Source organism: Phoenix dactylifera, chromosome 3 (assembly GCF_009389715.1).
Source record: "Phoenix dactylifera cultivar Barhee BC4 chromosome 3, palm_55x_up_171113_PBpolish2nd_filt_p, whole genome shotgun sequence".
In the NCBI taxonomy this organism is placed as follows: Eukaryota; Viridiplantae; Streptophyta; class Magnoliopsida; order Arecales; family Arecaceae; genus Phoenix; species Phoenix dactylifera.
The window spans coordinates 9680179-9707487 of record NC_052394.1 but is presented as its reverse complement, the minus strand read 5'-3'; the positions used below and the strand labels follow the sequence as shown (position 1 = coordinate 9707487).

Here is a 27309-nt window from a genome sequence, read left to right as displayed (position 1 = left end):
AAAAAGGAAACTTTTAATTTCATGCCTTTTTTTTATAGAAAAAAAATCAAACACCTTTCCTGTCTAAATAATATAAGAAAAAATATTTATAATTTGTATGACACAGTCCCTTGATTCAAGCTTCTTTAATAAAAATTTAAAATAGAGATAAATTTTTGGCTAGATTCTTTCCTTATTTTTATTTATGAAAAATATATTTTGAAAAATACACTTTGTTTTTTTTTCTCCTTTCAATTAAGTTATTAACATATTAGATTTTTGGAAAGATACACTTCTTCTTTTATTTATCTCACCCTGGACAATTCAAAACAAAGGGTGGACCTATTACTTCTCCTAATTTTGTAGAGAGAAATTTAATTTCGACCAAAGGTCCAATGAAATAAAAGACCTTCTCTCTCTGTGTCACTTCCCAATTTAAACCCTCCAAACCCCAATCGAGCCATGTATATACTACCCCACTTTGCACCCAATTCCTTTTCTCGCCCCACCTCCCTAACTCACTGGCGCGACTCCACCCAATAATTAATTCCCCTTTATAATATTATTAGTATAGGTTTTTTTAATAGAGTACAGCGGCCTATATAGGGTTCTCTTCCCCTTCTTTCTTTTCCTCTTTTCCTCTGCTTCTTGGCGTCCGGGAAAAATCTCCGATCGGCGAAGGGAAAGATAAGGAGAAGCAGAGAAGCCGGAGATGGTTGAGACTAGGCGGAGCTCCGCCGCCGCGGCGGTGACTACGAAACGCGCTTCCCCATCTCATTCTGCCTCTCCCCGAGAGGCCAAACGTTCAAAGGTTAGATTTTTCATTTTTTTATTTTTTTATTGAAGTTTCCGGGTTCTTGATTTTGATTTTTTTTGGGTTCTGGATTTTGGGTTTTTTTTTTTTGTTGTTTTTTTGGATTGGGGATTTTCAGGCCGAGACGGGGGCGGCGTTGCCGAGGGAGGATGAACCGAAGCAGGTGCCCGCCGATCCGAGCGCTGCCGCCGATCCACCAAAGGAGCCCGCTGATCAAGTGCCGGTAGCTGAGTTGCTGCAAAACGGAGAGCAGACTGTTGTCGGTTTGTCTGCATCAGGTTTAATCTTGAGAAATTTGTTTTCTTTTTGCCCTCTTTTCTACGATGGTTAGTTTCTTTCGGTTTGTTTAGTTGAATGTTCTTGCATATTTGGTCTGATTTAATTTTGTTTCATATTTGTTTTGATTAAATTTTGTTTGATATCTGGTTTGATTTGGTGTGCAGAAAAGACAACGCCGGTAGAAACGGAGGAGTCGGTGAAAACTCTTTTTCTATCAGATCTGCGCATGAAGCAGTCAGGGAAAGGGCGGGTGAAGGCCCCTGCTTGGGGCAAACTTCTTTCCCAATCTTCTCAGGTCTGAAAGATTATTTTTTGAAAACTTTTTTTTTTTTTTGAATTATTTGCATGCATCTTGTGATTTCTAATTGTAGAAGCATCACTTGCCTTACTGTATTCAATAATAAGGGATTTAAACTAGATGTTATTAGGGTTTTGTTTCTCTTTACTTCTTCTGGTCATATAAAGCTTTATATCGCTGTTTGAAGTTTTATATTTTGACAGTTTGGTTTCTTCATATACGTTATGACTAAATAAAACTTGTTAGACCATCTATTAACCTAAAATTCTCTTCGACAAATGAATAACCAACTTGTTGAGGAGTGGTGATAGTTGTTTAATTATTTTTAATATCAAACTAATTTTTCTTACTCTGGAAAGAGGGGCAGAGAAAGTTGTTGTTTTGCTACAATGTCATGACTATTAGACACTCATTAGTTGAGTAAGTGGCTGGTTTGCACTATCTCTAACACCATAATCGGCATGCTTGCAGTATGATGACATGCTCTCTTGGCCGTTTTTTGAACCATGACCAGACATGGGAAATATTTTTGAATGCTGTCAACAAGGAGGCCTTTAGTTGAAATTCTAGCAATAAAGTTCTTAATTCTTCCATGATGATGGAGCTTGAGATATGAAGACTGGTTAAGAATAAGATATCTTTTTGGAAGGATTTCTAAAGGACACAACCACACCTCCCCTGCCACCCCAATTTCTGAAATGGACACAACCACACCTCCCCATCCACCCAAAGGAAAAAAAAAACATCAACTGGCTGTAGTGATTAGGCAATGGATAAGTAAATGATTGATTGTTTTGCTTTCAGACACACAATCACTTGGAGCAATCATTGCCCACCTTGAGACTCCATTTTGTTAAATCTTTTGGTGATTTTTGTTGCATGCTGGTCCATTAAATGCTTCTATTTTCAATGGAACCATGAAGTTCAACTCCCTACTCCACCACGACCCTCTTCCCTTGATATTAAAGACACAGAGATAGCTCTGCGCAAAACAAAATATGCCTTTGACAATGTGCACCAAAATATGCCTAAATAAATGAAAAAATAATCCCATAATGGGGCTACATAGTGAAATGATGAGTAAATTTAGCATCTATGGATGTTTTCATTTATTTTTATTAAAATTGGCTGTAACTAACTGGACTTGGCAGAAACTGAAATTATGGGATCAATTTCAGCGACCTTGGCTGAAAATAATATGTTTTATTCAAAACAAATTAGTTTGGGCTGAAAGCACTAGCTTTGAATTAGTAATATGGAGGCAACGTTCTCAAATTCGGACAAGGCTTAAGCAGAAATGTTCTTGGTGGGGTGGGTGGTAGGGAGAATAATGGGCTGGGATTTAGGAGAGATGGGATTAAGGTGGTAGTGGAGACATGATGAGTGGAGCCCAGGTGGTGTTAAGGAGAGAGGGGCTTGGGTGAGGTGAGGACTGGGGTTACAAAGAGAAGACAGGTTGGTGGAAGGGGGGATGGGTTGAGTGAAAGGAGCCTGGTAGTCGGTAATAGAAAGTGGGGTGGGTGGGTGGGAGGAAGAGAGAGGGATGGGGAGGGTGTGGTTTATAACTACAGATTTATGAATGGTTGAGCGTTGTTCTTTGCTTAGTGTGCCCTTTTATTCTCTTGCCTTTTAATTTTAATAAAATTCTTTGAATTAGCAAGTTTCTAACAATCTTGTAGGCCTTTGATGTACTGATGATGCCCTTTGGTGTAATAGGTTCAGAAGTGTACACACAGTATATTTGAATTTGTTGGTGCATAGAAAATACATTAGTTGGTTGCTCCCTGTTATAGTTGCATTTCCCCCCTTCATGTTTATCTTATTGTTTTTTTGGTAGAGTTTATCTTATTGATTTTATCGGTATCCTAAAAGCTATTGTTCGTCCCTATACTTCCACAGTTTCGGTGCTTCCCAGGTTTTGGGTGCTTGCATAGGCAGGTGACTGACATTTAGGTTTCAATTTTGTAATTGGTGGTTACCAATTATTTTGTGTGTAAATGCACCTGTAAATGTATCCATGCACGTTATATGCATACTTGCATGTATGTATATTTTTTGTACATATGTATGTCCTTCTGTTTCTTTTTTTTTGTGGGTCCCTATGTATATCTATATATCCGTATATATAGTATAAACTTAGTTTTTCTTCATGATCTAGTGTAATGTATCTCATTTGACATGAAGAACCTAAAATTTGTATCAAAGATTGTTAGACTTAACCTGCATCTTCCAGCAGGTTGGGGTACCAAATGAGCAATCTCTACCATTTAAGATTAAACAACAATAGTGCATGTTATTGATTTTATTAATGTCATTATGATTTTAATATGTACAAAATATTGAAATTTGTTAGTTATTGTTGATGAATATTTATACATGTTCATTTATATTCATACAATAAATTCACTGCATATGACTCGAGGCAAATAAAAGTTATAGTTTATCAAATATTATAAAAATAGCTGATAATATAAATGAAGTAGACAAATTAAAGGATGAATGACTTTTAAACTAGATTTCTCCGGTGATTGCCTATGTACATGGGCAACCGTTTGTGCTATAAGCTTGGTCTGATGCCCAAGGTTGCTTAGGTAGTTTGACAGCCATGCTTCTGTCCATAAATCTACCCAGGGATTTATATGTGGGAGAGTGTTTCTAATGTAGTTTTCTTTTTGATTCCACCGGAGATTCCCTGTGGAAGCTGTGGATCTTGGTTATGTGATGTCCATTTAGAAGCAGCAGGAAGCATCTTTAATTTAAGTGGGCTTCTAATTTATTTTCGATTCTTTTGGTTTAGTTTCTGTCATGAGTTTAACTTCAATATGATTCTTTTGGCGGTATTCTAACTTTTCTTATCTTTTATCCAGAATCCTCACCTTCCTATACGAGGCTCTCCTTTCACTGTTGGCTATAGTAAAAAATGTGATTTACAATTGAAAGATCCATCTGTCAGCACTACTTTGTGTAGACTGAGTCAAACTAAGGTACTATCCTGGTCATTCTGTTCTAAACACACCATTTTGTAACTTGGCATGTAAGCTTTTACACTTTTTCTTTCCTTCCTGTATCAGTGTGCTGGTGTACCGGTTGCCTTGCTTGAAACCTTAGGTGCCAAAGGCGTTGTCCGAGTAAATGGAAAGACCATTGAGAAAAATTCATGTGTTGTCCTCGCTGGAGGGGATGAGGTTGTTTTTAGTTCATCTGGGAGACATGCTTACGTATCCTTTCTCAGTTTTTCTCTACCAGAATTCTGCAAATTTATGCTGTTTTCTCAAGAAAATTTTAGGAATTGATTAAGATGTGTATAATACATGCACTAATTTGAACCCGTGTATCTTCAAAAGACATATGAAATACACAAATAAATAAATAAAAGATAGGCTGTTTATTGAAAAGCTTTCTTATTGGCTCAATCTCCTCCAAGGATTGTCTGTTATAGAATGAATAGGTCACATTATGCAGATTTATCATGGTGTTTTCCAAGAAATTCCTTAATTTATTGGCAGATTTTTCAACATCTTCCTACTGAAAAAACAAGCACCCCAGCTTTGCCTTCTACGCACAGTACTTCAGAGGCACGTAGCAGTCCTGCAAAAGGAATCCACTTTGAGGCCAGATCTGGAGACCATTCAGCTGCCACTGGTGCATCAATACTGGCATCTCTATCAGCTTATAAAAAAGATCGGATGGTTCTTCCTCCATTGGCACATAATGGTGAGAATGTTTATCAGGGAATTGAAGGGACTATTCTTACTTATTTGTAATGCATCATGCAGTTGTAGTGCAGACCTTGATACCACTTATCATGTTAGAAAGTGTAGTATGGGCATAATGGAAGTTCAGGGGTTCTTCCTGGTGATGTTGCTTATTGTCTACTCATCTTGCCACCAAGAAATTTTATGACCTCAGTAGGATCTTTTTGGATGCTATTCTTGATGCAAGAATCAGAAAAAATGATGATAGAAATTTGGAACTAAGGTTGATTCTTTTGAATTTTGCAGGATCTTCATCCGACTTGGAGCTGCGTGGAGGTGCCTACAAAATGTTTGAGGATCAAAGGGAACTTCTCAAGGATCTTGGTTCTCTGGCAACATTACCTTCCACTAGTTGTCAAGCCTTTAAGGATAGTTTGATGCAAGGGATTATTGATGCCAACAATATCCAAGTCTCCTTTGATAATTTTCCTTACTATCTGAGGTCTGGTCTTTTTTGAATTTCGTTCTTACTGATATACTTTGTCAACTTATCACAAGATAACTTCTAGCTTTGAAGGTTTTGTTGGCTTTACAGGCTTTTAAGTTTTCATATTCTTTTTGCTGCTAATATATTTGCTCTAATTTTTGCGGAGTATTGGAAGACGACATTTTGTTTTAACTGTAGATTCATGCAAATGTTGAGGCTGGAGTTTCTGAATGTGTCAAATTTGTTATGACTAATGAGAAGTGCTCATGGTTTCTACTAAGCAGAACTGTCATTTGAAAAATGTTACTTTTTTATTGATATAACATATATTCCGTATTCTTTCATCATATTGGTTCATGTTGCATTAGACTCTTACTTTACACTAGATGTTACCTCACAGATTCAACTTGATCATTGTTAATTCAACTTTGATATTGTACCGAAAAGATAAAAAATGATATATTTCCATTTACTTCTAAATCAATAGACTCATTCTCATCATCTTTCGGTGTTTTATGTACAAGTAAAAATGCCTAAACTCTAAACATTTACTGCATTTATCATTAACGAGCGATTGAAACATTGAGTTTCGTAGCTTAGAAATGGAGGAAAGAGGAAAAAAGTTGATTAGTTTGATTAGTCTAATTCTTTGGTTTGACTTGACAATATCACCTTTGAACATTTGTGATGAATCACGCTACAACCTTTTTGCTAGATTGCTAAATACATTCGATTGAGGCTTTTAAGATCCACAAGCTGTATGGAAAGATGGGGAGCAAATGTTTTTTTTTTTTTTCATTTTTTTTTTGAAGTCAGTCAACTACAGTAGCATGAAAAGATGTGGACACATCATCCTTTTTTGGTTTTGGCTTTCACCTATTGTTCTCCTGATTCATAGGTGAGGGGCACACTGAAAGTTTTCTTTATTTTGTTGAAGATTTTTTGCTTTTATTTTGTTTAAGAATTTGATTATGATTGATTTGGGATCCCAGAAGTGTGGCATATCAGTTGTAATATAATCTATTTGTAAAAGGGGCCTTTTTTGATATCTTATCGTAAAATGATTCAACAAACTTCATTCAATTGACACTATTCCCCCATGTTAGCCATCAATAACAAAAGCCTGAAATATAAGAGATCCTCCTGCACGCTATCTGAAAGTCCTTGTATCCTCCTGCACACAATCTGAAAGACCTTATGTGCTTTTCCTTGGCCTGCAGTGATATTTGAACAACCATTTGCTGCTATTATGGTCTTCTTCCTAGCAAACATTAATGTTAATTGCATGTATTTGGATGTTTTTGGTTGTCAACAATTTTCCATGATTCAGTCTTATCAAACATATTTTATTCATGCAGTGAGAATACAAAGAATGTGCTTCTATCATGTGCATTTGTTCACCTGGAGTGCAAGGAATTCTTGAAATATGCGACAGATATTTCATCTTTGAGCCAGCGTGTGCTGTTATCTGGTCCAGCAGGTATGCAACCTTATTTTGCTTATTTGAGACTAATTTACTTTTAGCTTTTCTCTGCCTGACCTAACTACTCCTAAATCCTGCTAACCCTTTTATAGGATCTGAAATATATCAGGAAACTTTAATAAGGGCACTTGCCAAACACTTTGGTGCCAGATTGCTTATAATAGACTCTCTCCTCTTACCGGGTGTAAGCTTCTCTCTGGAGTTGTCTGTTTAATTTGATGTCATTATAAATCGTTCCACATATGCTATAAGTTCATGATGCATTATTTACTATCTTGCTCAACATTATTCAGATTTCAGACCCTTATAAGATTTTGGACATTCAGATCTTGAGAAGATGTTCAAACTAAAATTTCTAATGAAATTCTTCTTGACACTTGGCAAATGATTTCAGGGTCCATCTTCTAAGGATTCAGAATCCGTTAAAGAAGGTACAAAGGCAGATAAACCAGGCATATTTGCTAAGCAGCGAGCTGCACTAGTTAAATCTTTCCAACTTAAGAGACCAACTTCTAGTGTGGAGGCTGATATTGTGGGGACATCTACATTTAATTCCCAGTCTTTGCCAAAGCAAGAGTGCTCAACAGCCTCGTCAAAGGCCTACCCCTTTAAAGAAGGCATTCTATGTCTCACTTATTTGTTTGATTTGTTACAATTTTTCATTCAGTAAATCTTTTCCTTTATCTGATGTTATTCATGATTTATAATTTGAATTGATGAAGTAAATGTAATGACAGGTGATAGGGTAAAATATATTGGTCCTCTGCAATCAGGAGGACTTCCCCTTCAAGGTCAGAGGTATGTTTTAGAAATCTATCTATAATTTCTAGTGTTGGTTTCCTTATTGGTTCTCATTTATTTTTTTTAACATCTTTGGTTTCCTTTGCTTCTGATTTTAAGATTCTGTAAGACGTCTTAAACACTGGCATGTTTTGTGCCTTGGCGAGAGAGGAAAGGAAACATTTGTTTAGTAGATTTGTGATTGCAATTCTATCCTTATCAGGACCACATCCTATATATACATCAAGTTGTTTTCCTTTACAAGCTGGAGGTGGAAGTGGGATTGGGTTTAGCACCAAGGGCAAATTGCTTGTTTATGAAATTTCATATCTTAGCACTTACCTATGTAAATCTGCATGCATATCTACTTGGTAAATATATTTTTGGGATAAACATTTGTGGCACACAAATGCGTTTAGCCGGACTATGGATTGCATAAATAATGTGCACATTGCACTCAGATTAATGCATATAACAAGTTACCATGTCTCATTTATCATAGAATTATGGTAGAATGTTCTTGAGACATTGATAATTTTATTTAGCAACTTTTTTTGTTTTATTGACTGTAGGATTATGCTATAATGTTATGATGGCATATATCTTCATGCATCTAAGAAGGAAAATAGATATGCAATTCAAGAAAATTAGGAATATGAAATCTATGGCCAGACAAATTGAGTACAAAATGCCAAAAATCTGTTGTAGAATTTGTATAAGCAACCCTGATGATTTACATAGAAATAACTTATTTAGCTTATTATCCATCTTGCTTTATTTTTAAGCATTAATTTTCATTAACCTTATTATGTGTAATACATAATTTATTTCTTGCTATGTAGTGGTCCAAGTTATGGTTATCTGGGAAAAGTACTCCTTGCTGCTGAAGAAAATGGATCCTCTAAAATTGGTGTTAGATTTGATAAGCAAATTCCTGAAGGAACCGATCTTGGGGGCCTGTGTGAAGAAGATCATGGTTTCTTTTGTGCTGGTGAATCTCTAAGCCAAATTATTCTAGTTTTCTGAATGAAAAGAATATAAAACTGTTTCGTGTTAACTCGTTTTCATTATTTCATCCCTTGGCCAAGTTATTTATGTCCTTCTCTCTCTCTCTCTCTCTCGCTCTTATTTCTTTTCTCCTTTCCCTGATTCAGCGGATTGTCTTCGCCTGGATTTTCCCAGATGTGAAGATACTGAAAGACTAGCCATCAATGAAATACTCGAGGTGCGCCTATTGTTTCTCCAATTGGACTCTCGTGCATATCAAGCTTTCCTTTGCTGTTCCATGTACTTACTGCAACTTATTTTACCTAGGCTGTATCTGAAGAAAGTCAACGTGGCCCTTTAATAATATTTTTGAAAGATATAGAGAAATCTGTAGCTGGAAGCACAGATTATCAAACTATGAAGAGTAAGCTTGACCTTATGCCAGCAGGTGTTCTTGTAATTGCCTCCCATGCCCAGGTGGACAACCGAAAAGAAAAGGTGGTAACTTTGCGATTTTTTCTATTTTTATTTTCTTCTAGAAATTTGGTTGTAGAACTTGGATTTGTTTCTATGCATGATAATTGTAGCATATTATATTGTGCAGTCACATCCTGGTGGTCTGCTCTTCACAAAATTTGGATGCAACCAAACTGCACTGCTTGACATTGCTTTCTCGGTATACTTGACCAAAATTTGGCATGTGTTTCTAGTTGACATTCTTAAGTTTATTATGAATTCTTTGATTCTGTCAATTTTTTCCATGAATCATAAAATAATTGACATATGAAGCTATGACTGTAATTGTCTTTGATATGGGATGATATTTAATTGCACTTATAAAAATAATTCAATACAATCATTTTGATTTGGTAAACACAACGTTGGTATTGCATGGTGGAATGGACTAGGGTGAGTTATCATTCAAGTTAGTAGCTTCATTAATGTTGAAACTATATCATTTAAGAATACAAACGAGATAAAAGAATTGTGTAGCTGATAATCTGGGGGTTGAGACATGAATCATTATGAGGACCATAAAATCATTATAGTTGGATGTGACCGCTTAATCATTCTTTTGAGTTTCCCTGTAACTATAACATCTCAATACTTGAATACTTATATGTGGGGACCAAGGTCAGAGGAACCAGTACCGTACGCCGTACCGGTTTTTTGGCGGGATGGCTCGTTATGGGCCTGTGCCGTGCTGCGCCGAGCCCGTACCGACATAGTGAAACGGATGGGGGAGAGGGAGAATGAGATAAAAAGAGAGCGAGTGGAGGAGGGAGGGGTGCCAGCGGAGGGCCGGCGGAGCCCGGCGGAGGCCGCAAGGGGGCTAACGCTGGGGAAGAAGGCATGTTAAACGGAATAGGGGTCTGCCGCTTAAAAAATTTGCTGTTTCGTAAGTGAAGTAAAAAATTTTGTGATTCGTAAGTGAAGTCGGCAAATCGATTGCCGACTTCATTTATGAATCGGCAAATTTTTTAAACGGCCCTTCTTCCCTAGTGCTGGCTCCCTTGCGGCGGCTCCGCTAGCCCTTCGCCGGCGTCCTCTCCCTCTCTTTCCCTCCCCCGCTCGCTTTCTCTTTTCTTCTCCTTCTCCGGCTTCGGGAACGCGTTCCGTTTTTGGAGCCGTAACCGTATAATGAGCCACCGGTACGGTTCGAAACGAGTGGAACCGCCTGAACCAGTCGGCGGTTCGGGCGGTTCCGCCGACGTTGGTGGGGATATATATATGTATATATATATATTCATTCCTTGAGTTACATATTCATAATTATAACCATCAAGCCTTGCCCCAACCCCAACTATATTGTTTCAGCTTCATGTATCCTCATTTGCCAAACATTCCTATTTGGGGCTTTCTTTATTGTTTTTTCAATCTTTTCCATTATCTGCGACTTCACTTAAAAAAAATTCAAAAAAAAGGTTCGGAGCCCTTGTTTCTTTTTGAAATAGGGGATCTGCCCCTTATCTCGTGCGGCAAAGGAGATAATGGCTCGAAAGCTCCCTCTCCCTCCCTTCCTCCCTCTCCCTCCTTCCCTCTCTCTCTTTCTTTTTCTCTTTCCTTCTCTGTCTCCCCCTTTCTCCGCCTCTCTCTTTCTCCCTCATTTCCTCTCCTCTCTCTCTCTCTCTGTCTCTCTTTTCCTCTCTTTCTTTCTCCCTCTCGCCCTCCCTCGCTGGCTCTGCTATGTTGGTACTGACCCAAAAGGAGAGGGCTTTCGAGCCCCCTCTCTCACCCTCTCTTGGCATCGCTCTCGCTTGCCCTCCCTCTCTCTCTCTCTCTTCATCGAGCCCCTTGAAATAGGTGCTCCGAATGGCGGCCCCTGCAGACAACCAAAGGAGAGGAGGGCTTTCAAGCTCCCTCTCTCCCTCTCCTAGCATCTCTCTCCTCCCATCCCTCTCCCTCTCTCTCCCTTCCTCTTTGGTTTTTCTTTGTAGATACACACCGTAACGGCATGGCACGATATCATACCGTAACGTATCGCTGATCTACTAGCATGAGTGTCGGTTCTGGTACTGCGGACTTTGGAGAGAGTATTTTTATTTATTATTGTATCTCAGTCATGCCATATCTTTATTTAAAGATTTGCCATATTGATGTATCCATATTTTGTCTTATCCACATCTCATATCCATACCTATGATGGTTCTTATTTGGTTTATGAGTCTTGAATTTTTTGCCCTCATAATTGTTTTTCCTGTGGATGTAACAGCAAGATTCCATTCCTCGTAGGAAAGGTTTGACATTCTAGCAATAGCGCATCAAATGATGCTCATGAAACTTCAATTATTAGTATACTAGTTATGGTGTCCCTACCATCGCCTTGTTTCTCAAAGAAAAAAAAGAAGAAAACAAGTGCTAGCAATCTGTGTTTACTATCCTGAACTTTATGTATATAGTTTGCATATTATTCAAGACTATTACTCAAGCATTTAATGGTTAAACTAGATCATGAAATAGATCTCACCAGCAACTTAAATTTGTTTTCTTGTTTATGTGCTGGTTTAAATTAAAAACATATTGCAGATATTTTATGCTACTTGGAACCTTGTGGTCTTCCTTAACATTCGCTTCTTAGCACCATTAGGGAATATTATGTTCTTTAATTTTTCATATTCTTTCTTTCTAGAATTAACGTATGATCCTGAACCCTAAACCCTGATGAAGTACAGGATACCTTTGGTAGGCTGCATGAGAGAAGTAAAGACACTCTGAAGTCAATGAAGCAACTAACTAGACTTTTTCCAAATAAGGTTACTATACAGCTTCCTCAGGTATGGTATTGCCATATAATTTTACTTTGACGTTAGAGATGTATAATATTCTTTCTTGGGGAAAGTCTTGTCTAAATTCTAAGAAGTATTTCAGGATGAAGCTCAACTTTCAGAGTGGAAAAAACAATTGGATCATGATGTCGAAACTATTAAAGCCAAATCCAACATTCTGAATATTCGCACTGTAAGTTATTCATTATCATGTGTTAAAAACATAATCTGTAATCCATTTTACGGTTTGTTAAAAAAAATTTCTTGAGTTGGACTTATGTTTTTCTATTTGCTTTAGATGTAAATGTTTAGAATCTGGTTTACGTGCTTGCTAGTCTATTCTTTGTTGTTTTGCCACTTTAAATGATCAAATGCATGAATTAAGCTGCAAACAGTGGCTTTTGTTTGCCAACACAATCTTAAGTGGATTTTTATCTTCTGATGTTCTTTTCTACCTTTCATGAAATCTAGATGATATTTTTAGCTGCACGGTGCGTTAACAAATATATAAATATATACGCATATACATTTATTTATTTATTTATGTTGTAGAGAGAGTGCATTAGAGTTGTAGTTTTTTTTTCTGTCACACTAATTTAATTTTCATTATGATGTGCTCTAGCAATTATAAAAATATATGTTGGCGAGTTTGATTAACTACTTTTGTGATATTGGTTGCTTCTCAATGCTTTAGGGTGAGTTAGCAATGTTCAAAAGGTTCTGTTCCAATTGTTTACCATGTAAAGGCATCCGAGTCTTTGATGGTAGCACAAAGTACTAGTATTATATATAGACTTGTCAAAATGTCTTTAGAGCATTATGTTCAAGAATAGTATTGTTACTTTTGATACACGTACACAAGCTCTTAAGATGATGAGCTCTGAGAAGAAATGGACACGTTTCACATTGTATTGAATGTACATGCACTTCTGGCCTTCTATCTCTATTATTTCTTGCATTTTCTTCCCGCCATTGTCCCAAACTGTCAATTGGTAGCTACATATATAATCTTGCTCTCTGTTTGTTTCAAAATATACTACTTACATGTCAAGTCTCCGTCTCTTCTTTTTGCAATCCCGTTCTTGTTTTGCAGAAATGTCAATCACGTATTAATATGACAGAACAAGGATTTAACATTTGTTAAATCTGGTTATAGGAATTAGGATGCCATGAAAACTAATGCCATTTGTTTTTTCTAAAAGTTCTGATCATTATTTTATGCATTTTCATTTCACCTGATCATCTCGTAAATTAGTTTTTTTGATCATTGAACTCTTATATTTTATGTAAATGATTTTTTTTTGAACTTTTGAATCATAAATTTTGATTAATACATTGTTGTCAACACAAGCTTTTGGTGGTAACAAGCAAATTTTGTTTTAAACTTGGTAAAGGGTTCTGCCAGAAACAGTTTAGTTTGGAGAGAATCTCTAGCTTGACATATAGCTATCGTACCTAGCTTCTTATTCGACTGTGAGCTCGTGTCATCAATTCTGCCTTTATTTTAAATTTAGGAAAAAATAAAAATATAATGAAAATGTAAATCCATGTTTGGTAGCATTCATTTTGTTTTTGTTTTATGATTTTTTGAAGAAGTTTTAAGTGAAGAACTTTTCTTTCTTTGAAAAAACTGAAAACAAAAACCAAAAATGGAAGCAGGGTTAGTGTGGGCTATAGGAAATGGAGAAGAAGTGCTGCTGGTTGCAGCCTACCAGCCTGCATGAGTTGGTCAAGGTCCGAGGTGGTGGTGGCTGTTGTTGGTGATTGAGATGGCTGGTTTGACAACGGTACTCAGGGAGTTGGGGGCATGGCAAGGCAGTGGCTATGAGGGAGGGGAAAGAAGGGGTGGGATAGGAGGAAGAGGACAAGAGGAGAGGTTATGGGAGGACAAGAGGAGAGGTTATGGGAGGGGAAGGGACATTATGTGAGGATTTATTAGTGTTTATTATCTGTAATGGGCAGTTATGATTCCATTTTTATCATTTTTACTTATTGTGTAGATACACTGATAAATAAACTCCCATTTTGGTTGATTCACCTTTGATTCTCCCCTTTGGAGAGCAAGAAGAAAGGTTCTATATATGGTTATATGTATATATATGTATATGTATATGTAAATACACAGTGGAGGTTTTGGAATTTCTCTCATCATTTTAGAGATTGTATTATTAAAAATGTTATATATTCATTTTCCTAAGATGTTATGCTTTTGTATATTATATCTATGGATTATATCATATTTATGATACTTTAGTTAATAACCTTTTGGAGAGCTGTTGACTGTGCTATTGGTAAAATGTTGAGGGAATCTGTCCTCATGTGGGTTCTTTTCCATCCCGCACTGAAGTCGACTTTACATTTGCTATGTGATTGATAGGATGTTGATAGAATCAAGTGAACAATTGAAGAGCGACCACTGATTGAACAATAAAGATTGATTAGTTGGCTGGTGAATCCGTGAGAACTTTCCATGATTCATCCATCAAAGGATCAAAGGGTTATATGTATATGGAGTAAAGCTACAAATGCTAAGTACATAAATTAAAGAAAGCACAATCTACATTAACTAAAAGAAATTAATATATCACAACTGAAGAAACTTACTTCGATTAAAAATGCCTAAAAGAGACAAAGTCAAAGAGGTAAGGAAGCCCCACTTGCTGGAGAAATATGAAGTCTTGTGTTGGGTGTTGAGCACATCCTTCTATCTGAGGTCTTCTTGGGTATTTGTAGTCCCTGGTGGTTTCTTCAAGCTGAACCACCTTTGAGTGGTTACTTCTAGTGATAACATTCTCTTGATGGTGGCTCCATGCATAATCTTTTGGTAGTTGCTCCATGTTCTATTGCTGTAGGTGGTTTCCTTCCACAAGAAACTCCTCACAAGATGGTCTTTGCATTGAGGTCTCTTGTCAAGCTCCAAATATACCTCATGTCACTATCAGATCATCCAGAAAGTCATGTTTTGGGTTTGACTATGGATATAGCCAAAGCCCAACCTGGCCCCACCTTGACCTGCAGACACCCCTATACACACACAGTGCTGTTGCCATTACCATGCCAATGCTTCAAGCTGATTCATGATATTTGGATAGGATCCAGATTCAGTCTAGATCCAAGGCTTTAGAACTTCTGAAGTTGATATTTGCTAGGTTGAATCAGGTTTTATTTCAGTTTTGTTCGGGTTAGGTCCTATTTATACCACAACTAGACACTTGATTTTAGTTTTGAAGCTATATTCATCCCATGGCTGTCAACTTTGGGTTGGAGTTTGGCTCCAAATTAGGTAAGATACAGCTAAGATTCATAACTGATTTTCTTTGCACCCATGTTGATCTATCTAGTCCAGCCTTTGACCAAATTTTACTGAATAAACTAAGGGCTATTATAACCGCCACTAGATGGAAGACCTTTTTCTTCTTTCATTTTTGTTGACTGCTAAGCATTTTCCTTGTTTTTGGAAATACTAAACAATTATAATTACCAAACATGTTTTTACTTTCAAAAGGCCGGAAACAGAACTACAATAATGTAAAGCAACAACACAAAATCAATGACATAATACTGTCAATGATGAAAGTGATTCATATGCTGCTTATGATGAACATCATGTTCATGATTTAGTTTATATAATCTTAAGTCAGATTTATGGAGACAATGTACAACAGCTATTGTGATAAAACTTGTAACTGAGTCATTTAATTATAATAATTTATTTAGATATGTTTATGTCTATGAGAATGATGATTTAAGCTCTTCCATTCATTTATCTTATCATGTATCAGAAAAAGGAAAAACTGATTTGTGCATCTTTGAATTGACTTTTTTTTGTCTTTTTTTCTTTGAGGAAAGGGAGGGAATGCTGACCTGATGTATCGTTGAATTGACTTCATATTTTCTACCTTAAACATTTGAGAAAATAAAGAAAAAAGGAAAGTTGTTAGTAAACTTAGTCAAAAACATATTTGGTTTACATAAAATGCAAGAATATGTAAAGTAGCCTGATTATACATGTTTTTCAAAATTTATAGCATTACAATGTTAAAGACTACCCCCTTTCAATCATAATTTTCTTCTGTAAGCATTTCAATCTTATCCAGATTTTAAGAAGCACTTTTCTTGCGTCAATTATCAATATCCAAAATATCCCTAAGCAGCTCTAGTATCTTGATTATAGTAATTTGTTTGGATTCTTTGCAATTTTCCAAGGTGCTCAAATTCGATGCTTTATTGTGCAAAGGCTCGAGCAAAATGAGCTTTGAAACTGAGTATCGGGATGGACATGTGGTATATCTATGAAGGATTGGATTGGGGATGTGTATTTGAGAGGTAGTGTTTTAGTGCACCAATTGAAAACGCGCGCAAGTTTTCGATCTCGGACCATACCGCTTGGTATAAGGCGTACTGTACCATACCAGTAAGGTACTGAGACTTGGTATGCTCCGCATATCGAGTATCAGTATAGAGTTATATATCGTAGTATGGGTGTACAATTTGGGCATCGGGAAGGGGTCCAATTCTGAGATTTTTGCAAAACTTGAATGAGAGCAGGCACAATCAATGGAAATGGTGTGTACACACAAAATGATCCATGGAAGCCCAGATGGTACATTGGTTGAAACAACTGAAAAGGTTACATTGGTTGAGAAGGTTAAAAGGTTAGCCTTAATAGGAGTTAATGTTGTATGATGCCATACGCTATAATTGGGGGAATGCTTACTGGATGTGCTTATTGTTCCTCTAACCTAAAGTTTTTTTTTACCTCACTGCTCTGCGGATCCATTTAGTGTGTTTGTCTGTGTATTCTTGCTGCACTAAAAGCTATGAGGTTGAACAATGCTCATGTGTGCCTTTACTTGTTGATGTTCGTTTCATATAGCTATAGCTCTGCATATGTCTATCATTATGTCAGTTCCTATCGGTCTCTGCACAACTATGGTGAATGAACAACTAGTAGTCTGGTCTGAATTTATTTGATATTCCAGGAGGCTACCTTTTGTCATCTGCTTCATCTGTTGATTTGTTTCTTGAATGATTTTGTTGCTGATTTATGGTTACTTGGGAATATCAATAGTGCCCTTTCATCATAACCCTCTATGCTCTGCATTTTTCAGTTTCTAGACCGCATTGGATTGGAGTGCAGTGATCTTGAAACAGTGTGTGTAAAAGATCAAACACTTACAAATGAAAGTGAGTATTAACTTTGGCTTTATTTACCCTTCTCATAAGCATTTGACCCTCTTGGATCCTCTTTGATGCTGGGATTTACTTTACAGGTGTGGATAAGATAGTTGGTTTTGCTCTGAGCCATCACCTTAAGAATAATACAACAGTAGCATCTGCAAAGGATACTAAGCCTGTACTCTCCAGTGAAAGGTTGCCCTCTTCTTGGTAATACTGCGTTCAGAAAATTGAAACGGCTGTACTTATGTACTAACTGATTGTTTCTGTCATGTCAGCATTAAACATGGACTTAATATGCTACAAAGCATCCAAAGCGATGCGAAGAGTACAAAGAAATCACTAAAGGTATGTATCAATATTCTTTGTGAAACGTCACAGTGTATCTATGAGCTTTCACTTACATAACTTGGTCGAACTGAGTACATCTATATCATATTTGCTTTTATGCTTGTAATATCTTTTATGAACGTCTGTCATTGTTTTCTTTTCAAGGTCGTGGAACTAGTTTTAAATTTTGGGCTTCTCTAATGAGCTGTTTCCAGGATGTTGCCACTGAGAATGAATTTGAGAAGCGACTTCTAGCTGATGTTATTCCACCTAATGACATTGGCGTTACCTTCGATGACATAGGAGCTTTAGAAAATGTGAAAGACACGCTGAAGGAATTGGTGATGCTTCCATTGCAAAGACCAGAATTGTTTTGTAAAGGACAATTGACAAAGGTATGCATGATTTCTTCTTTTCCAGATGTTTTTAACGTTCTTGTGTCGTGCAATTATGTTTTAAATTAATATTTCAATAAAATCAATGTGCTGATATTTTGACTCATTTTTATATTTCATTTTATTGCTTTGTATTTGACAATGATCTAGAATGATATCAAAATGAAAGAAAGCAGTATAAACATGATTACTATTCAATGCTCAATAGAATGATCATGCAGTGTTCTCTTTTTAATAGTTTTGGTGCCTAAGATCCATGGCAGTAGCTTGAATTGTGGGTTTTCATGCATGGTTATAACAGTTTTACAGCTGCTATAATCGATAAACCTAAAAAATATGATCAAACTCTAGAAGTTTCATTTAGTTAAAAATGATGGTGCATTATCATGTGCTAAGTCATTTATTCACAAGCTATGTTCTAAATATCTAAAAAGAGTATGATAATTAAATGAAAAAATGAATCCAAATTGAAAAAGAAAATCGTGTTAATTCCTTTTATGTAATGCCCGAATTTTGCAGTTAATGAGATTTTTTCCTTTTCATGTAAGTTTCATATCTTGTTTTGACGGGTTTGTCCATTTCTAAGCAGTAAATGAAACTGATAATGCAATTAAATAAATATGCCTTGTTGATTTGTCAATCTATTTCTATCTACACACCTTTACCGTAGTTCGTTTCAGAAATTATTAGAAGTTGAACATTGGAATATTCTAAACATTTTGTCAATATAGCTGCACTTTGGACCTTTTTTAACCATATCAATCAATGTCGTTCAGATATGGATCTACTTGTAGGCAGGTCTCATTCCCATAATTTTTCACCCAGTCTCACCCACCTTAAAAATCTGTAATGTTGCTTTAAGTCTTATTTTGTCTTAGTGTAGTGAGGATCTATCATTTGACATTCTATAATCCCTGTCTTTTGAGTACTTTTTAAAGAAGAGGCACCTAGAGATTTAAGCTGGCCTACTTTTGATGTTCACCTGCTCTTAGTGCCATGAAATTCTTTCCAGCTTGGAGAGCTGCTTTTAAATGCTTAAGCTGTCACATGCTTATACTTCAATCCTGTAAAATCCAAGAATCCATATAAATCACTCTTGGACTAAATTTACAATGTTTTTTTAATATATTTAACTGTAGATACAAATATAAGCTTTGACAGGCTGCTTTGTTATTTATCTAGCATTTATTTATATGTTTAAGGTCTATTAGAAAACTCATATCTTTCCATTTTTTAGAGTAATGCTTCCTTGCTGTTATTCCAAATACCACTATTAAGCTCTCCTACATGCAACTATTGTTTAAGCTGGATCTTTGCAACTGCTTTTTAATATGCAGTTGACTGTCAAATTAGTTGGTCCAGAAAATGTGTTGGTTTACCCTTTCTCCTAGGAAATGTGGGCCATCAAGTCTAGAGTCAATCAAGCCAACCCTGCAACCCTGTTTGGATATTTCTTTTTGAGAGAAAAAATATTCAAATGGATATTTCACTGTCTGCCATTTAGAAGTCTCCGTCCTAATCTCATTGGCAAATGGAAAACTTTTTCAGCTTGCCTTCATTCACAATCTTGATGTCATGACGGCAGCCAAGTAACCCAAATGAATTGGTTCTCAAGTTTGTTCAGAATGTCAGTTTTTGGAATTCATAATCAGAGTTGAGCATGGCAATTTATAGGTATGTTTTATGTAAAATGGGATGCTGCAGTAATCCATGAAAATTTGAATATATTGATGTTTTCATAACCAGCCTTGTAAAGGAATACTGCTCTTCGGTCCTCCTGGTACGGGGAAAACGATGCTTGCTAAAGCTGTTGCAACAGAGGCAGGTGCAAACTTCATCAATATATCAATGTCAAGCATCACTTCAAAGGTATAATTGATTTATCAGCTGTAGCTAGTAGAATTTGTTGCTTTTGTTGCCTTAATTTCTTGCCAAATCTAACCAACAATTGAAACAGTGGTTTGGTGAAGGCGAAAAATATGTCAAAGCAGTCTTTTCTTTAGCAAGTAAAATTGCTCCAAGTGTTGTTTTTGTGGATGAGGTTAGTTGAACAACTTGCATCATTGTCTCTTAACTAGCAATCTCAGTTACACCCATTGTTCCCTGTACTAGCCCGAACCGAATAGTATAGGGCATACCATACCGTACCGGTTCGGGGTATCCGGTATGGATGGCATGCTAATACTCGGTATGCTAAAAATATCTCATACCATACTGTACCGATACAGTGCTAGTGTGGCATCGGTATGGGTCTGATACTGAGACAACAAACTTTGGTACTTACACCATTTTTCATTTCTCTAATAAGCCACCTTCCTTTTTGTAGGTTGACAGTATGTTGGGGAGGCGTGAAAATCCTGGAGAACATGAAGCCATGCGCAAGATGAAAAATGAATTTATGGTGAACTGGGATGGGTTGCGCACGAAGGATAAAGAACGTGTGTTGGTGCTTGCTGCAACTAATAGGCCTTTTGACCTGGACGAGGCTGTTATAAGGAGACTTCCTCGGAGGTGAAAATTAGTAGAAATTAGTATGTGAATAACAGTTCATAGAGGTGCATGTTAAATGTATACTATCATGAATTTTATGTCAATTTTTTTTGCAGATTAATGGTGAACTTGCCTGATGCATCAAACAGAGAGAAGATTCTTAGAGTAATATTGGCCAAAGAAGATTTGGCCCCTGATGTTGATTTGGAAGCACTAGCTAACATGACTGATGGATATTCAGGAAGCGACCTAAAGGTCTGTTTTTCTTAATTCTTGTGATATTCTGTGTATCTTATTACTTTTCTATTAATTGAGCCCACTATTATTGCACTCTACCTTCTTAATTTCAGAATCTTTGTGTTGCTGCTGCACATCGCCCCATCAGAGAAATATTAGAGAAGGAAAAGAAGGTCAGTACCTAATCTTGAAATTCACTGTTCAAAGACTGACTTCCTTATTTTGCTGTTTTCTGTAAATGTCTTCATCTTTTATGCCGTTGCTAATTCCCTCAAAGTGCTGCATAGAAGTTGATCTGTGGTTGCTCAATGTCTTTGTCTTCACTTGTGAATTTTGGGCAAATGAACATCATATCTACATTGACTTGCATCTTGTGTAACTTGTTATCATCTCCAAAAATCAGTTAGCTTCATGTTTTGAGGGTCAGTGGACTATTCTTTTTTTGTCAGGCAATTAACATAATGAATTATAAGAGGAAAAAATGTACCCTTCATTTCTTAATCATGAAAAGAGATTGAAGTGCTAGAAGAGGTAAGTGTGGTCATTACAAATGCATTTACTAGTCAGAGGAATTACTAGAGAGAAGCAACGAAAAATGTGAGCTTATCTAGTGAATTGATTGGGTTGTGTCCATTTGTAAGGCCTGCTTTAAGGGTCAAATTTTCAATACCCTCTGCACTTTTATCTAGGAAACTGCTTTAGTTTATGTTATTTATGAATGATAAAGCGATAAAGTATGGATGTATTTAACCAAAAAAGAGTGGTTAAATGTTAATGAGAGTGGAATGTGTATGAGTCATTGTCAAAATTGTCCAAGATATGGTAGTTGGATTTATGCGTCTAGAGCACAAGATGTTAATATAATTGCAAAAATGTTGAAGGCTAGGTTGATGAAAGCCGATATTCTTGTAATTGCTACCTGTATGCAGGTCCTATATTTTATATAAAGTATTGAGACTGGTAATTTTTGTACTTCTGTATGAATCTTTTTAAGAGAATGTTGTGTTTGATAAATACAGAAGATTTGCCATTATCATGGTAACTTGCACTGAAAACTGACAAAATGGTAAAAACAAATGAATTTAAGAAATTTTGATTTGCTGCATTGCAGGATACAAGGGTTTAAGTTGGATTATTAATATGCTATCTATTATTGGCTTATATTTTTCCGCTATTCGTGCACTTCAGAAATTAATATTCTGGACTCTTTTTCATGGTTATAGCTAGGTGTGTCTAGCAAAACATGAATTAGTGCATTGTATTTATCTATATTTTTCTAGTAGCTATGAATATGAATACAAGGAACTCTTAGGAAGCTGGTACAAGTATGAATTCCTGAAGCAGGTATGCAACCTTAAGTAGAAGTTTCTAGCATTGGAGATTTATCAGGCTGGGCTTAAGTGCAAAGGTTGAAATAAGGCCTATTTCTGGCCCTGCCCAGTGGTGGGCATAAGCTTCCAGCCCAGGCCCATACCAGCTGTTATACTCGTAGACTGAGATCATGCGGGCCAAACCCTAATTATCGTAGGGTTAAAATTAGTTTCTCTTCTATGGCTGCAATGGAGGAAGGGTGGGGATGATGATGAAGTCAGTCATTACGAGACCTGATTCGAGGTTAAGGGGTGATGCTGCTTGTATTGTAGCTAGGGGGAAGGTGGGAGGAGTGACAAATGGGGGTGGGAGAGGGAAAGGGATCGGGAGCAGTACTGCAGAGGTGGTTGTCCGGTTTGTAGTGTCTCAAGGAAGAGGAATGGAGGAGCGGAGGGATGATATTGTTGGTGTTCAGGATGGGGGAGGGAAATTATGATATTTATAGCATCTAATTTTTTCATGTTTTATTAGAAAGTGGCCTGGTAGGCTAGGTCAGGCCTGTAGTTTTGAGCTTTCCTAAACATAGCTTGGAAATTGAGGAGACCTAGAAATTGAGGCCTTGCCTAGGTATCATGTCTAGGCGCACCCAGATTCTGGCTAGATAGTTCAGGATGGATTTGCTCTGGCCCATCTACTACCCTTGGTAAATTCACCTTTCCCCCCTCTGTAAGCTCTTCTATCACGGTTGTCATGGTGCAGATCATCATGACTGGTTGCCAGCCAATTGCAGCATCAACTTTTGCAGCTCAAAGGAATGAAATTTAAAAATGAAGTGGAATAATCTGTGAATACATGGTTGATTACATGAACAGGTACATGCGTATCTGTATGGTAACATGCAGGTCCCACTTTGCATACATGCACACGTGACTAGGCTAGTTTTTAATTAGAATAGAATGTGGGTGAAATTATTTTTGCTATCTTCCTTGATAGTCAAATGTGAACTTCCTCTAGTGATTTTTTGAATTTTGTAGTCATATTTATCAGTAGTACCTACCAACATTATTTGTGTAAACTGTTTCTGTTTACTTTTTCCTCCTGCAGGAGAGAAGTGTGGCATTAGCAGAGGACAAGCCTTTACCTCCTTTGCGGGGTTGTGAGGACATTCGTGCTCTGAACATGGATGACTTGAAATATGCGCATGAGCAGGTGCTTTTCCTTTTCTTTGTTTTACAGGTTTTTTAATATCTGCATTGCAATGTTTTTGTTTGCAAAACAATGACCTATAAGCTTATGCCATCAATTTTGTGCTATCCATTAATGATGCTTCATAATCTTAACTTGGCTACTTACATGCTCAATCACTTCAGAAATTAATCCTCTTCTGGTTCTTTATCAACTTTTTATGTATGTCTTCTCCTCCTTTTTATCTTGAACTCAAGAGTTCATTTCTTCACACTTTCATTTCATTATTTTCAATTCAAATTGTGCTAGCATCATATCATATCATGCATACTTTAAAATGTTCATGTAATACATATAAATTTCTATCCTCCTTTTTTCCATGCAACACTATCCTTGTTTTACTGTTCGTATAGGGCATTCGTGTTTTGATTTTACTTTTGTCAAGTGTGGAGACCCTTTGTTTGCCCAACATCCTAATTGGTACAATATTCATTGACTTGATGCTGTCTTTAAGTTTGTTTCCACCATATCATGTCCCTTTTTGTTCACCCTGCTTTAATTCTTTGCCTTGACGTAGAATATAATTATGGCCATGCTACTCAACTAAACTCAACTCAGTCTTAATCCCCAATTAGCTTGGATTGGCTACATGAATCTTTTTCCTCCATTCCACTCTGTTTAGGGTCACACTTTTTGAAACGTCTAGACATCAAGTCTTTCATTGCCACTTTATCTAATGTGATTTTTTGGTTTACCTCTACCCCTCTTTTATTCTACTTATATCAAATCATTTACTCGTACTGGTGCACCTGCTATGCTACATTGAATGTCCCAACTATTGAAGTCGTCCTTCTCTCAATTTATCTTCAATTAATGCTACCTCTACCATTTTGTGAATAACTTCCTATGGTTGTATAATATCCCTGTTGAACATCATTTTATCGAACCTACTTCAATCTTTATGGATCCTCTTCGTATTCTCTTATCAGTGATTGATCCTAAATAGCGAAAATGATTACTTTTAGAAATTTCATGATCCTCAATGTTTATTTTATCTCTATTTCTGTATTTACCAATACTAAATTCCATATATTCTTTCTTGGTTCTACCTAGCCTAGAATGCTTAGATTATAATGCACTTCATAATTCAAACTTAAGATTAACGTTGGCCTTAGTTTCATTGATTAAAATTTTATCTTGTGCAAATGGCATATATCGAGGAATATCATCTTCAATATATCTAGTAAGTTCATCCATAACTAGTATAAAAAGCAAGGATTTAGAGCAGGTCTTTGGTGTAAATATAATATGATTGGAAACTTGCTAGTAGTTCTCACACTAATTACTGCTCCATTATATAAGTCCTAAATCACATTAATATATAGAAACTTATTTTTTTTCTAACACCTACCATAAGATTTCTCAAGTGGCTCCATCAAATATTTCTGTAAATTTATTAAATACATTTAGATAGTCTTCTGTATGATCCTTTTTTCTTCGATTCTTATAATACCTCAGTCACGTTCCTAATATTATTACCCTCTCTTCCAACATGGTATTAATTTCCCTATTAGATGTAAATTTCTTTCAACATTCTATCCTGAAAACCATTTGTTTCTTTCTTCGCAAATTCCACTACCTAGTTCTTGGCTTCCTATTTTTTTCAGTCCTTCATTTCCTAATACACACATTCACAACCACCGAACTTTTGATGGTTAAACTCCTACCGGTATAACCTTACAATTTTTACACAAAACTTGATCGGTCTTTCTAGTAAAAGAAATCTATTTGACTAGTATAATGCCCACCTTTAAAAATTATTAAGTGAATTCCTTAGTTTTAAATCAAATGCCAGCTAAAACTTGGTTATATGCCATTGATAACTCCAAAATGGTATCTCTTTCCTCATATTTATCTCCCAAACTGTAACGTCCATGGGCTCTTTCAAAACCTATATTATATTTCCCCACGTGCCTTTTCAAATCTCCTCCGGTAAATTTCTTTTCTTCTTTAGGAATCTCTTGAATTAGTATATCCATATCTTTCCAAAAGCGTAGCTTTGTGGCTTCATCCAATCCTACTTGTGGAGCATAAGTATTAATGATGTTAATTGACTTCTCTCCTAACACTAATTTATCAATATTATTTTACCTCTCAAACTCATAATGTCTATAATCTCATCTTTTAAACTCATCTATATTAACTCCTACTCTACTTTTATTCTTATCTTTCCCAGAATACCAAATTATATAACCTAGCTTACAAACTTTTCTTTTTCTCCTATCCATTCAATCTCCTGCAGGCAAATTATGTTAACTTTCCTCGTGGCATCTTATATATTAATTCTATTAATTTACCCAATATTCCAATGTGCTAAACATATCCTACTTTCCGATACCAACTTCTTTACTCATCCATCTAGTAGAGTATAAAAATCCTTGCCCCGCTGACTATAGTTGTTGCTGGGCGGGTGAGAAACATAGGGAATGGGCAATAACAGGGGGTAGTAGGGAGTGGGAGATAGGAGGGCTATGGGAAGGGATCAAGTGAGTCATTGGTTTAACTAGTGGTTTCGACAGTTTTCTCAGAATCGGGCGGTCGTGAGAAAAACTGGGTTTAGGTGCCTACCCAGACTTTAAACCTGGTGGTTGGTGGTTCAACCGCTTCAACTGGCTGATTTGCTGTGGGTTTTAAATACTATTCATCTATTGACAGTTGGATGGAAGTTTCATCCCTCATATGGTTGACATCATTTTTCTACATGTCAGCTTAGTGGAAATAGAATAAAAATGGTCAAAGATATAAATTTCCTTTATTAATTACTGATGGTTGGCCACATACACTCCTGGGGTTAGGATTCCATCCTTATTCTGTCTCCATCTTGCAAAGGTTTCTGAACTGCCACATAAATCAGGACAATTCAAGGGATATCACAACATTTGACAGCCTTTACAGTTTATTTCTTCTTCACAGCGACATGCATCACACATGCCTGACACTAGTAATAAGATAAACTGAACTTGAGTGTTTGAAGATAACTTTGCTGCGCAGCTACTCTGCATAATTTCGCTACTATACGTAAATGTTGAACTAGTACCTTTGTGTTAAGAAAATGTAATAAAGTCAGTGGGATGGTCATCTAGGTGTGTGCAAGCGTATCATCTGAATCAACAAATATGAGTGAGCTACTGCAATGGAACGAGCTTTATGGAGAAGGTGGATCCAGGAAGAAAAAGGCACTCAGCTACTTCATGTAGTGGAATTATCTATTTGTACAGCTCCCTATCTTCCATTTTTTTCCCTTTTCCTTTTTTTTCTTTTCATTTTAAGCGCTTCTGCAGAAGTCAGGAAGATTGGGGATCAGTATAGGCAGTGCTCTTCTTCAAATTATTAATGTAGCATATGCGTGACTCGTTTATAAATTTTTAATTATATCAAAATTAACTTATGTTAGATAATTGTTGCAAGCTGCTCTTTTTTTCTTCGTTGTTTATTGTGAACTAGTCCCGGTCGTTTGCTTGCTGGGACTGGATTAAACTTGATATAGATTAAACTCGATGTAATTGTTTTTCCTTATGAATCTTTTAGCATAATATAATAATAATAATAATAATAATAATAATAATAATAATAATAATAATAATAATAATAATAATAATAATAATCTGGAGCTATGCTTAACTTTGGAGCTATTCTCTGTAATGAAGCGCCCAACTAAATCCAATCCAGTTCCCAATAGAACTATACAATAAGTGGATCATAATTATATAGAGAGATGCTGCTATGAGTTAGGTGGATAGAGCTCATGTTGTGCGCCTGGGTGGATCAGGATGAGCAATACAAGGCACCTTAATCAAGCTGAAATTATAGATATACTTTGGCTGAACTTTGGAGATACCTTCTATAATGAAGCTCTCGGCTCAATAAAATCCAGGTCCAAACATAAGTGTACAACAGGTGGAAAATTAGTTTAAACTATTTGTAAAGTCAATAATAGGCTATCCAATTTCACAATTAAACTATTAATTGTGATCTACATTATAAAAAAGATAAATTATAATTCATATGTTTTAGTGGTCTCTAGTAGAAAATTTTAGTAGTATGATACCACGCTT

The 27309-nt window shown here is 36.3% G+C and overlaps 1 protein-coding gene across 2 annotated transcripts; it reads left to right on the top strand.

Moving 5' to 3' along the window:
* Positions 1–569: 569 nt before the first annotated feature.
* On the top strand, positions 570–26661 carry LOC103715277. 2 transcript variants are annotated; one of them, XM_008802852.4, is made up of 28 exons: positions 570–790; positions 912–1071; positions 1237–1367; positions 4238–4354; positions 4442–4588; positions 4877–5084; positions 5372–5567; positions 6911–7032; positions 7128–7219; positions 7430–7652; positions 7773–7833; positions 8658–8806; positions 8970–9040; positions 9130–9300; positions 9407–9478; positions 11976–12077; positions 12172–12261; positions 17180–17255; positions 17342–17441; positions 17525–17594; positions 17792–17971; positions 19718–19840; positions 19929–20012; positions 20298–20482; positions 20578–20716; positions 20812–20871; positions 23114–23218; positions 26338–26661. In XM_008802852.4, the coding sequence occupies exons 1-28, from the start codon at positions 692–694 to the stop codon at positions 26449–26451; spliced, it is 3447 nt and encodes a 1148-aa protein (XP_008801074.1). In that variant the 5' UTR covers positions 570–691; the 3' UTR covers positions 26452–26661. The 2 variants fall into 2 exon arrangements, with proteins under 2 accessions (XP_008801074.1, XP_038980506.1); XM_039124578.1 differs by lacking the exon at positions 9407–9478.
* The last annotated feature ends 648 nt before the right edge of the window (positions 26662–27309 follow it).

What these genes read in the sequence shown, in the direction of transcription:
- LOC103715277 (XM_008802852.4), top strand. Translation starts at nt 692, where the DNA reads ATGGTTGAGACTAGGCGGAGCTCCGCCGCCGCGGCGGTGACTACGAAA. An exon ending in TGTCGGTTTGTCTGCATCAG is followed by an intron (nt 1,072 to 1,236) that starts GTTTAATCTTGA and finishes TTTGGTGTGCAG; the next exon opens with AAAAGACAACGCCGGTAGAA. An exon ending in TTCTTTCCCAATCTTCTCAG is followed by an intron (nt 1,368 to 4,237) that starts GTCTGAAAGATT and finishes TCTTTTATCCAG; the next exon opens with AATCCTCACCTTCCTATACG.